This window comes from Pisolithus orientalis (genome assembly GCF_024613125.1).
Source record: "Pisolithus orientalis strain OTSU chromosome Unknown F5J12scaffold_98, whole genome shotgun sequence".
In the NCBI taxonomy this organism is placed as follows: Eukaryota; Fungi; Basidiomycota; class Agaricomycetes; order Boletales; family Pisolithaceae; genus Pisolithus; species Pisolithus orientalis.
Genome location: NW_026260879.1, coordinates 33856 through 46575, shown reverse-complemented (window position 1 = coordinate 46575; position 12720 = coordinate 33856). Strand labels below are relative to the sequence as shown.

Genomic DNA, 12720 nt, shown 5'->3' with positions numbered 1-12720 from the left:
ATGCATATCCGTACTACTGGTTGTGATGCGTAGAGTCTACAAGACGTCGGTAGGGTCCTCCCTCTAACACGACTCGCGAACTGGGAGGATGACGTTCGATTCCGAAGGCTCTTAGATGTATGTACAACAAACAACCATTGGTAGTGATCCCCATTGGCACCCTTGTCCTCGAAGACTAGTTGCAACCTGCTCTCGGATCGAAGGTAGGGAAGGATTCGTGACTAAATAAAACGGGATTCTAGCCTTCTTCAATACGTACCCGTCCAACCATCGAATCCCCATCACCCTGACATTCCGGTGGCCCGTGACACCCATAAAGAAACACGAATGCGGTCAGGTAGATAACAGAACAAAGCACATCCAAAGAGTTCTGGGCAATGAGTTGTTGGGATTGTTGTAGGATACGTATTAGATGAAAATATCGTGTCAGTACGTTGGCTGATGGATAAATTTGGTTGGGCTGGATTAGGACCATGCGTACTAATAAATAACAGATATGAGGACGTCCGGAGGGGTACGATGAGGACGATGAGCAAAGGCTACGAAAACAGCACGGAAATACGGACACAAAAAATGACCGCTGAAGGAAGAAAGGCAGACCAGCTTTAACGGCCAGCAATCCCCCATATACACGTCAAAGGATTTCTAACACCCCCACCCGAATGTTCGTGGGTGTGATGTTGGTTCCAAGTCCTGAAATGACAATCTCTTCCTCTGTGGCAACCCTCCTGTACTCTCCCTTTGGCTGCTGTAGGAGCAGCAACGCGCTGAACGGCTGTCCGAGGCGAGCAATCACTTGCAGTGCTCGGGTATAGCCGTGAACTTCAGGGGGGATAGCGTGTAACGGCGAAGACGGCCCATCTCCATCCGACTCAATGTCGTGATCCGAATCGCAGTTGGTGTCAGCATCAGACTCCGCGTCATCTCCCCAGGCAACCACACTGTCGGGACCTCGGATATGATCAATCCACGGATGTACGAAGACAAATTTCTGTGCCTCGTGCAGTGGAAGACCGTCGGCAGTCGAGAACTCCACTTTTCCAAGCCCTGATACCCTGGCACGATACAGCTTCTCACTGCCACTGCATAGCTCCAGTTTTCTGACAGAGAAGATGACGCATGGAAAGTGTAGACGTCGGGTACTAAAACGCGCAGGCGGAAGAAGCTTGATTTGATTGTAAATGCTTAGGGCAACTTCCTGGGGTAACTTGCCACGTAATTTTGTGATGCGTGTTTCCATTTCTTCTCCTTCGAGTGACGGAGGGTTGTAAGGAATTTGGCTGTAGACGGAAATGGAAGCCGGGAGACAACTGTTGTACGACGACGACGTCCCTGACCACGCAAGTATGGTGACTTCGCCGGTGTGAGCCACGATCTCCTCCAGGAGATGTCCGAGAGCGTCGGATTGTTCGCCATAATGGGGCCTGATATCAGACTTGAATATGCCGATCAGAGAGTATGCGATGTCCTCCTCCTTTGTCGCATTGCGTGTAGAAGCGAGACGAAGCTTTTCGCGAACCCCAAGATCGTCTGGAGAGGAGACGATAGTTCCAGGCAGAACCTTAATAGCGTCTGCTAGTTCTTGCATGATCCCCGGGGATTGCTTGTGGTTCATGCCAATATCACCGAGGTATGGTTTCCACTCGGAGTCATAGAAAGAGATGACGTTCGGTGAGAGAAGCTCTTGTAAAGTCCAAGCTCGGGTCATCCATTTACTACACCTAAGGTCCTCAGGCTTGGATGGATGCGCTACGTCGGCAAGGAACACAAGTGTGGCTGCCGAATTCGCATACCATCTGTACATTGAAGTAAGGGATTCGTTAAGGATGGAGCTGTTGAGCTTGTCGATGCAACACGTATCGGACCACGCCCAACGGTAACCAAACCTGCGCGTTTCCTGGCAGAAATTACGCAACTTGTTATTCAGGGGCGTGTCGGGAAGGTCCCACACAGAGTTGACTAAATTGACATCCTGGAACGACGGCTCCTTCCCCTGCCATGCGTGCGAGAACATGACGTATCCAAAAAACCTCTCAACCACAGGTCGGATCAACGTCTTGTCCACTTTTTTCGTCATGGATGAAACAAGTTCTTTGAACCTCGGATCGGCCTTGAAAATACTCATCCGCTCAGTCTCGTCGCAAAGGTAACCAGTAGCAACATCAATGACAACAAGAGGACAATAGATCTCGCTGACGACGGAACCGATTGCCGCAATCGTGTCGGATGGCGAAATGTAGGTCTTACGGAGTTCTGTGAAATCATTATTTGTGGGTGTCACCTTCACATAGGAGGTACATACGGATGATTGCGGGGTCATGGGACTGTTCCATTCTGTGTAGCATGGACTTGAAAGCTTCAATCCCCTCGGCATACTGCTTCATGCCACGAAGCGCTACATGCTTGGCCTCGTAGCCCCAAGGGCTGGAGGGATCCGCATTCACCGCCTATAGGGCAATTGTAGGAGAACCCACTCATACAAGCAAGATACCATGCATACCTCGTTCGCATCCTGTAGTGCATCCTCCCACAACTCTTTCGCAGCTCGAGCTCTGTTTCGTTTGATAAGCAAACTCGCAGGACTTTGAGGGCAGAGGGACAATGCAGCAGAGTACTGTGTTATTGCTTCATCATGTTCTGAAGATCCGTATGCATTGTCGCCAACATGCTCAAGCGTCGCAACACATTTTTTGGAGGTCTGATGGTAGACATGAATGTGCACATCAACTGGCAGTTACAAGACATACCTGCGATCCAATCCGCAATTGCATTTCCCTCCTTGTCTGATGTCCGGATGATATTTAGGAGGATCTCCGTGGCTTCCGGTGTACATCCTTCAGCATAGAGGGTCTCACAAAGACGTTGCTGGGCAATGATATCCAGTCCGTTGAAACTCCATCCAAACATCTTCATGAAAGGTTGTATTAATAGACAGTGTGCTAGCAGCAGCAGAAGACCTGCGAGCGAGATCGTCACCAGCGGAGGACATCGTTTGTCCTTGGGTTCCAGGCTCTTCGCATGTTCGATCAATGATATCGAACGTCCGTAACTCCGTTTCTTCATGCACATAACTCCAAGCACCTGCAGGATGAATCAGCAGCGATACTTATATGCCTGCATCACGCAACGCACGTACTTGAGTGTAGAGGTATGTGGCGTCGTCGTCGCTATCATTGTTTGCTGCTGTAACAAGGTCCTCTGTGCGCATTATCCCATCTTCTTGATTTCCAGATTCGAACACAAGGATCGACTGAGTGGAATGTAGATTAATTGTGAGAATGAACTAGATCATTTGGCGCACCTTTAATAGTAAGAGAAGTCTGATGTCGCGCAGCTCACAATCATGAAATGCAAAGTCGAATGTGCGTAGTGCACCCTCTCGATTGCCCTGGCCAAGTAGAGAAATCGCCATCGCGATATGGCCAATAGGTCCGCGCTGAACCCGGAGGGACTTGAGGTGTATGTGAGCAGCCATGCACATGAAACGGTGAGGGAGTGAACTCACCTCTTTGGCATCCTCTATCGCAGGTGTCAAATGTTTCAGTCGTGTTCGCATAAGTGCGCGGTTCGCCAGCATGCAGTGGCTAGGGCTAGAAGCGCTTGCAATGTGCTCTGAGAGTAGCATTTCGGTTTGCGTCGGGTCATCCTGCATCCATGACTGGAAAATCTTGGTACCCATTTCTACGAGCGGAAGCTGAGAAGCACGGAGTTGACGACAGATTAAAGCATTACACAGGGCACAAGAATAGCATGAAGATTGTTAGCGAAGCGAGCTTCATGAGTGGATGAATGCTTACGCTAAGGTTGAAATACTCAAGTGAAAGGTCATCTCTGAGACCGTGAATCGTGATACCGTTGACATTTCCACATGCGAGATACCGCCCGCTTGGTGAGAGAGCGACGCATCTGACCTCTGCAGAGTGTGTGATAATACTACCAATCTGTTTGTGAGACACGCAATCCCATAGCGAAACCGATGGAACTGCGGCCCATGGAACGCATGCGATGTATGCGATGAATCTGCCATTGGATGCTATGGATGGTTGGGATTGGTTTTCATGGATGGACCATTCTGAAGAGAGTGACTTGGAAAGGTCGTAACAGATGATTTTGCCTTTGTTCGCGACGAACAGCTGCTGGCCATCAAGCGACCATGCTAACGCATTGTCCAAATGATAGCTGACGCAACTGCTTTGACCTGAATCGAACAAGATATTGCCATCGTCGACGCTATAGACATGGAAACCATTTGTCGTTGAGACGGTAGCAAATCGAGTGCCGTCCGGAGAGAATTTGACACCGACAACGCAATTGTGTGGAAGGGGAGGAAGGAGTCGTTTGCCAGAAGGGATGCTGAATATCTGGACGCTGTAGAAGTCCGCGGTGGCAAGTTTAGTACCGTCGCTCGAGATATCAACCTCATTTACATATTCCTTGTGTTCTCTGAACTCGCGCACCTTCGCATGGGTTGCTGCATTCAAATGGATCGCCTTCCCTCCTTGGCCTCCAGATACGATCCACCGGCCATCCTGGGAGACGGCAACAGAATAGAGCGACCTTTTCGTTTCCACGGTTGGATCCTGTTGCTGCCCGTGTTCAATCTTCCATTGACGAATATCACCACCGTAATGTCCTCCTACGACCTGATTCTCGCCCGCAAAGGCGACTGCACATACTCCCCTCTGAGATGCAATTTCGATCCGTTTCGTATCTTAACCGCCGCAGCGAACTGTCAGTACAACCACCTCAGTCCCTTTGACTGCTGGTACGCACCCATCGTCACCACTGACAAGCCCGCTAGCACAGTTTGTCCTGTAGTTTAGAGGGGAGAAGAACGGTGTATCATACTATAACTTGCTCACGACGCCCAATATATGGCCTACACGTTCCTCAAGCATACTGATGTGGATCAGTCTCAGTAATGGTCCCTGAGCTTCACAAGATCCAGTTTTCGTCTGCATGAGGTCACGCATAGTCCCGGCCAAGGGTTGGCGGAAACGTGTTGCAGGAACACCTGGTAACGTATTGGCATATTTACAACCATCCAATCCCAGAAAATTGACTACCACATGCACCGAATGCCCTCTGCCCCTCCCTCGGTCCCGCCAAATCTTTGATACCCTCAGCTCTTCACTTCCTCTCGCCAGGGTCCGAACTTGTCCACAAAGCTAAGGCCCCACTCAATGACAACACACCCGGGCCTCACCTCTGCCTCACATCCATCAGTAGCCTCGTCAACGTGTGCGCCACTCCAACGAGATGGAAGAGGTAAGATGTATTACGGCAGCGATATCGTCAGCGGCAAACATTCCATCCATCGAATTGTGCGGCACATCAATTTTCAAAGCGCAGCCTCGTAGGGATGCATGAGAAGCCCTGAACGCTGAAACACTGAAAAAATCCTCACTTTGACTCGATACTGCACTTGAGGCTGCTCGCAGCGTCGCTGTCATTGGCGGGATGAGCTGAGCGTTGCACGAATCCGGTATCGGCGTGGTCGACTGGCATTCCAGGCTCGTCTGGGTTCCAATCGAAACCAGCTTTCATCCTCAGAGCGATAGCCAGCGATATCTTCCCTGCACTCAATGTTACAGAGGGATCATTAGGTGAGCACTGGGTAGTCTAATGTTCAGTGGAAGTTCTAACTCGTTGCAAGTATGGAGGAACATCCACGACGACGACTCAAGTGCGTCTCTGTCGTCCAGTGTCTCATCATGCACTAGGCACCCCTTGCAGGCGTCGCATTGCTATCTGGTCCTGGTGGATCCCCCCTGCGCACGTACGACATGTCTACGGGCCCCTTCTCCCCGAGCATCGCCTCCACAAACCTGCTTACGCTCGGATGCACGAACTACAGCGGACGGCGATAGCAACAAGGTGGGCTTCGGTCCAGGGAAGCAGGACATTCTTTATGCTCACCGATAGCGACACAGTCAACCGCCTAGGCAGCCAACCTGGCGAGGTTGTGTAGATATGAACTTTCTAGATAACGAATTTTCCAATTTCCTTTTGCACAGCAACGCGTTAACACCAGGATATGTCCTTCGTGGTGTACTCCTTCCCAGTATGACCAGTTACGCCCGAGTCGTGCAAGGTAAGACACAATCACGGCACCGCATTCCGGCGTACCTTACCTCGCATTGTTCCAGCTGTCCGGGTACTATCCAGATTGGGATCTGGATGTAACAGGTTAGTATGGGACAGGCAACCTATTGGAAATCATGGGAGAGGGGTCACTCACCACTCGGTCCCCAGGTGACGATCGCCCATTGATGGAATAAGTGGCCTGTCTGGCGGTGTGGGGAACACGCATAGCGGTCAGTTTACCAGGGTATACATGTCGATTATTGGCGTTTAGCGTAGAGAAGAGGGGTTTCATGCTCGGTGTCGATATGGCATTGAAGCAGAGAACGGATGTTGAATATCTGTGCGTTGTAGGTATCTGCAGAGACAATTGTAGTACGTCGCTCGGGGCATTGATCCCCTTTACACAGTAGTAGTGTTCTGTGAACTCACGGACTGTGTCATGAGTAGCTGCGCTCCAGACGACCGCATTTTCCGCCGCGGCGGTCTCTGGTCTCCGTCCTGGGAAATGACAACAGAACTGGCACAGCCACCCGCTTGCATGGTTTGCCCCGTCGCTGCCCGTTTTCGATCTGACTTTCGTCCGTAGTAATGGTGACTGCCTATACCCCTCTCTGAGATACGATTTCGTTTCGTTTCATATCTCAGCCACCACGTAGAAATGTCAGCAAGGCTGCCCCAGCCTCTGACTGCTAGTTGGCAAGTCCGCTAACACACCTTATCCTGGAGTTCAGGGGGAAAGAACGATAGCTTCTAGTGGCACTTGATATATCATTTGGCAGTGCAGGTCTTATAACGACCGGGCCTAAGCTTTGGAACTGGTTATGGCAAAACAGTCCCCCCAAATAATTCTCAAGCATTGCGGTATTTTTGACTTCATCATGATTCTGATTGGAGGAAAAGAACTGTAACTAATTCCTACAGTATGGATTGATCAGAGCCATCAGCAGTGTTGATGGTTCCAACATGCACAGCACCACACGATCCAATCGAGAAGCCGGCGGAACCAGCAGTGGTTCTTGCTATGAAAAACAGGTTCGGAAATAAAAATATATGGTGTTCTGAGCCTCCCACCCCATTTCCCTTCTCTTGAAATGTCCTCTTCTGGACCAACAATCCTACAAACCGAAGGTAGCGCCCTTGGGAACAATTTAGGATGCCGCTGACGAATCGAAAGTTACTGGTATGGTCTTGCTCATCGCAGCGGCGATGGTCACTTCATTCCGTTTGTTCGTGCGGATGCGACAAAGGCGTCTATGGCTGGACGACGCATGGGCGGCGCTTGCTTTGGCATTCGATATGGTTTTTTTGGTGGTGCTCTGGTTGTATCTACATGATTACGGTGATGGCGTCGTCTTTTCTACTAGAACGAGTCTCGCTAACTCTGCGCATTATAGCTCAATTTCCCCAAGATACAATGGTGGCGTTGTATTATATGTGCATTCTTTTCATAAGCTGCATCCCCAGCATGCTCAAACATACTTTATAGAAACTTACAGTTCTTCTTGGCAATCCTTTGGTGCGACACCAACCTCGTCTTTCTGGTCACGAGCCATCTCAACATGGTTTTAGGTCGTCCAGGATCTCAATTTTATTCACCGTCGTGCGAATGACTTTACCTGGATCGTTAAGGAGATTGCTAGTATGCACCTCCATCGCATTCTTGGTGACCGCGATTGTCCTTGGCGCGCAAATCTTTTGGACCTGTGAAGCAGAACCTGGTTGGAAATCACAACCACGTCCTCAGTGCGATCTAGGTAGGAATGTTGCCATTGCGCAGATAATAAGTGAGTCTACTCTATGCAACATGAATGGGATGGACCAGCTGACTTTCCTCTATCCAGCCGATGTGTTCGGTGATGCGATCCTAATACTAGCACCTTTCCATCTGATTTACAAAGTCAGACTCACTAAGGCCCAAAAGCTTCGACTTCTGTCTATCTTTTCGGCCTCTGGTATTACCACTATTGTCAGCCTAACCCACGCATATTACCTGCTTTCCGATGGCGGGCTGAAAGAAGTCGTGGCTGCCGTAGTTCAGGTATGGATCAGAGCCACTCCAGTACATTGCAGATTTAGTCTTTCGTTTCGCCAGTTGTCAGTTAGCTTGACTGTGGCGAACTTGAGCGTAGTTGTCGCTTTCTTCTTCCGTATCAGCACTGAAGATACTCCAACCCCTGCTCCGCTTGAACTCAAGTCCATAATCACCTTTGGCTCCCGGCCAATTCGGAAAAGACCACGGCTCGATCCTCTCTCAACACCAACGATGATGGTTGGGATTGAGCCCACAACAATAAAACTAGAAGATTTCAGCACGTCTCCTGTGCGAGCTACCGGAAGAGACGATAATGATGCCGAAGCTGTATCCATTCAAACGCTTTACAAGCCAGCTCCGTTATGTGACGCTTGATGTATTTGATATACCGCCATCTGTATTTTCGTCATGGTACTTGTCATTCTCTTTTCCATTACTGCTTGAACGATATTCCTTGTCCTAAGTGAAAAACCCGGATGATTTCAATACGTCTCCCAAGCAAGGGGCTGGGAGAGACGGCAGCGATGCCAAAACTGTATCTCTTGAAACGCTTGCTAACCCACGTTCTTTCTATAACGCTTGATGAGTTTGATATACTGCCATCTGACATAGTACTCGTCATTCTTTCTAGTATGTTTGAACATTATTCCCACCCCAAGTAATCACGTCCTTCAGCTTAGGTGACTTCAGCATCGTTTCCCTCACCAGACTCCTCTAGTTGCAGGATATCAACGTTCAGTTCGTCCTGCACTGGTACGGCTTTCTATTGCTCCTTACACTCGAGGGATAGTTGTAAGCCATTGATTCTTGTGCCGTCACCTTTCATTCCGAAGGTCTATCAGGAGTTAGGCAGGGTGGACGATAGCCAAAATCAGTGGTCATCACGATACAAGTAGATATGGCTGGAAGTGCTGATAGCGGGCAATCTCGAATAGGATGTAGCGGAGGCGGAAATCTGGCGTATGTTTATGTCAGAGGAGCGGAGCAGGTATCTCGAAGTAGATCTTTATCATCGTGATAAAGGAGCGAGGGAGCGGCTGAGAGGTACGACTACGTGGAGGAAGAAGACTTTAGTGAGGGACATCAGCACGTAGTGGAGAGGGAATATCAGGAGGTACGGTTTCCCTTACCGCCATTTATAGTACAACCTGCTAATGGGAAATGACTGGAACCGGTACACGCCACATGGTACCACTGAGGCGAGCGGCTCAAATTGGTTCCGTTATGCTCGTCAACCGCTAATAGCATCACCTCAGCACTGATCCGGATCGACCACCACGACATCAGATGTAAAACGGGGAAGCATATACTTATCTTATGCACACCGCGATTTGGGACTCGTCGAGCGTTTCATAAGGTCTTCTGAGCCGGACCTTCCAGAATGCTCCGACTTCTCAGCGGACCATTCTCGAGCGAAGCTGAATCTATCAAGTTCAAATGCTATGGAACGTGGGCCCCATCAAATTAGCTGCTACAATTGGACTATTCCCGTGCCACGACTGTGGTTCTGCAACTATCGTCGACCACGTTCGCCATTTCACCGTAACTTTTGCTAATAGACTCTCCTTGCGACCTTATGATGCAACTACTTCCAATAACTTTACCAATCCTGAGTGTAAGGAAGCCCCATGAACCAAAATCCAATAAGTCCACCATGGGAAGTGGGCCGCATGGCGACTCGCTGGCCATCTGGTGCAACTAGCCACGTGAATGCAAGCCTGAACAAACTCGAATGGGTGACCGACCAGGCATTCCAGCTATGGAGTTGAACTTATCAGTGTCCTCAACCCTACTTGCTATTCAGAAATGGGTCACTGTTTGGAACCTCTACGCTGCGTGCTCCGGAGGACATTGGACACGTGGCGGAAAGATACATGCCTTATCGGGTTCTCTGCGCTTGGAGGTTGCTACCTCACGTATGCACTCCTCCCCAAGTAGAAGCTTTGAGAGTTTGTCGTCTTGACCACATTTGACAGGATGATCCATCTGATGCCCTGTCTATATCGTCGATGGGTCGGTCTGTTTTCTTGACATTGCACTTGTGTATCAACGCTATCAACACTCAGGCTCACAGTCAGGTGTGAGACTCGCCAGATGAAATAGCTTATATGTATTGTTACCGCCAGAAGCCTTGCCTCTGTAAGGGCATTTTTCTAACATATCCATATCATTCCATCGCAGCGCATACTCATGGCTTCCTGACACAGCACATGTAGCCGTGCATGGCGGAGGGACCCTAAAGGCCATCTTGGGCTGTTCTCGCATATACTTGGGGAGCCTATTATAATCACGGCGACGTGAACTAAACCGAAGTTCCGACCGAACCATTTCTGGGACGACGACCCGGCTAACTCCACACCCACGGCCTGTATCTGCGAGATACGGTCGTTAGATTGTCGTGTGCAATGATGGCATGCCCCTCGCCAATCAGTGCACGTCCTCCCATGCCGATACGTTCGTCCGTTATCTCTTGTCACATGCTCAGAATAAACTGGTGTGCACTCATGTGCTATCCCTCTGGGCCTCTGATATGTAATTCCCGACCCCAGCGAGCCCAACACAAGCTAACCATGTGCTCTTCTGTATGAGTTTTCACATAAAAGGACTCGTTATTGCAACCAGCCTTCTCCGTTGCGTTTGGATTATCCGGACACATTCCAGCAGCCATGTTCGTCATCGCACCATTGCTCACCGCTGTCCTCGCGCTGTCCATCGCGGCCAGTTCGGTTGAGATTCCCTCGCCGTCGATTACGCTACCCTTCGCGCGGAGCCTCAACACACAGGGTGGTACCGTCAGCCTCCTGCAGCATGATCAAGCTCGTGCAGCCGCTCTCCGTGATCGGGGAAATGCCATTGCGGCAGGAAGGCTTTACCGCCGCCAGGGCAGCATACCCGTCACTAACGAAGCATTCTCTTACATTGCAGCGGTCGGCGTTGGTAGTCCCGCCACTACTTGTATGTGCATAAAATTCCCCGTACTCTGTTGTCTGATCTGATGTCACGGGTAGACAAGCTAATCGTTGATACTGGTGCTCAAAATGGCTCCTCTATCTATTACAGGCACTGATGACTTTTCAGGATCTTCAAATACTTGGGTTGGATCCGGAACTCCCTACAAAGTAACGAGCACCAGCGTGAACACTGGCGAACTCGTGGTAAGTAGTTGCTGCTCACCGCAATGTAACCGTAACGATTGAGGGTTGCAGTCCGTCACCTATGGCTCTGGATCCTTCTCTGGTAAGCTCACTGCACTGCACCTATTTGACAATGTGATAGCGAGCGGTGTAGGGACGGAATATACCGACACTATTACTCTTGGGTCTCTTACCATAACCAAACAGTCGATAGGTGTTGCTTCGAAGTCAAGCGGTTTCCCGGGAGTAGATGGCATCCTTGGGTAGGAATACTTCTACGTTCTGATGTCTAGAGTGCTAATATTTCGTAGAATCGGTCCGGAAGATTTGACCGAGGGAACTTTGACTAATGAACCATCCACCGAAATACCTACCGTCACCCAGAACCTATACACGGAGGGCAAGATTCCCGCCGAAATTGTTAGCGTTTCCTTCGAGCCTATCACCAGCACGTCATCTATGAACGGAGAGTTGACGTTTGGTGGTGTTGACTCTAGCAAATACAGCGGTACCTTGAACTACACGTGAGTACGAAACTACCGTTGATACCAGTGGCGCTGACACTGTGTTCGTCATCAGTCCTCTCACTACCACGAGCCCTGCCTCGTATTACTGGGGTATTAACGAGAGCATTGCCTATGGTTCGACGACCATCTTGCCGACGACTGCTGGTATTGTTGACACCGGTACTACTTTGATCCTCATAGCCACGAGTAAGTTGAGTTCCTATTAGCTTTGAGGGGTCACAGGTTGATGTATGCGTAACAAGACGCCTTCAACGAGTACAAGTCCTTGACTGGTGCCGTGAGCGATCCCGCCACCGGCTTGTTGCGAATCACCACTTCGCAATACAACGCGCTTCAGAACCTCTACTTCAACATTAACGGTGTAAGTTTCATTACACGCCCTGTACACTGATCCCCTCCCTCCTTATTAATGCTTGCTACGCAGGTCACCTACACTTTGACTCCCAATGGCCAGATCTGGCCCCGTTCCCTCAACGCATACGTCGGCGGTAGCTCGTCTTATGTGTACCTCATCGTCAACGACATTGGATCAAAGTCTGGCTCTGGTCTAGATTTTATTAACGGCCAGACGTTCCTCGAGCGGTTCTACAGTGTCTTCGACACCACCAACTCTCGCGTCGGCTTCGCCACGACACCCTATACTGATGCTACCACAAACTGAACATTTAATGACTCAGATGATATAGTTTTCTGTGGGCTTCTGTAAATATGTCGATGTACAATGGTGAGGTGACTGGTGCTTTATAAATATTTGGGTTCGTCTGTAACCTTTCCGTAGTGTAGCTTGTCGCCGATATATTGGCTGCAGATGTTGCAGACCAAGATGGTTTACTCGGAAACACAGATAACTAAGCATGACACCTACAGCCTGTTCTATTTGGTCGCCTGTGGAAGCAGTGGCGTGGATCCCTACATAACGGCGACCGAGATCAAGCTCACC

At 49.8% G+C, this 12720-nt stretch overlaps 3 protein-coding genes across 3 annotated transcripts; 2 read left to right on the top strand and 1 right to left on the bottom strand.

The window, feature by feature from the left end:
• Window positions 1–425: 425 nt before the first annotated feature.
• Window positions 426–3210, bottom strand: F5J12DRAFT_930337 (uncharacterized protein). The gene is made up of 5 exons (XM_051749536.1): window positions 3137–3210; window positions 2748–3081; window positions 2501–2698; window positions 2303–2447; window positions 426–2253 (listed from the first exon to the last, which is right to left on the bottom strand). The coding sequence occupies exons 2-5, from the start codon at window positions 2769–2771 to the stop codon at window positions 635–637; spliced, it is 1986 nt and encodes a 661-aa protein (XP_051594415.1). The 5' UTR covers window positions 2772–3081; window positions 3137–3210; the 3' UTR covers window positions 426–634.
• A 3851-nt stretch (window positions 3211–7061) lies between these two features.
• On the top strand, window positions 7062–8523 carry F5J12DRAFT_579357 (uncharacterized protein). Its single transcript, XM_051740153.1, has 7 exons — window positions 7062–7215; window positions 7262–7426; window positions 7482–7521; window positions 7574–7603; window positions 7657–7871; window positions 7929–8125; window positions 8180–8523. Exons 1-7 carry the CDS (start codon window positions 7179–7181, stop codon window positions 8492–8494), a joined length of 999 nt encoding a protein of 332 aa, XP_051594414.1. The 5' UTR covers window positions 7062–7178; the 3' UTR covers window positions 8495–8523.
• Window positions 8524–10506: 1983 nt separating this feature from the next.
• F5J12DRAFT_579318 (aspartic peptidase domain-containing protein) lies at window positions 10507–12447 on the top strand. The gene is made up of 9 exons (XM_051740152.1): window positions 10507–11074; window positions 11128–11148; window positions 11198–11274; window positions 11326–11356; window positions 11408–11516; window positions 11565–11777; window positions 11833–11966; window positions 12023–12141; window positions 12205–12447. Exons 1-9 carry the CDS (start codon window positions 10786–10788, stop codon window positions 12439–12441), a joined length of 1230 nt encoding a protein of 409 aa, XP_051594413.1. The 5' UTR covers window positions 10507–10785; the 3' UTR covers window positions 12442–12447.
• Window positions 12448–12720: the final 273 nt, after the last annotated feature.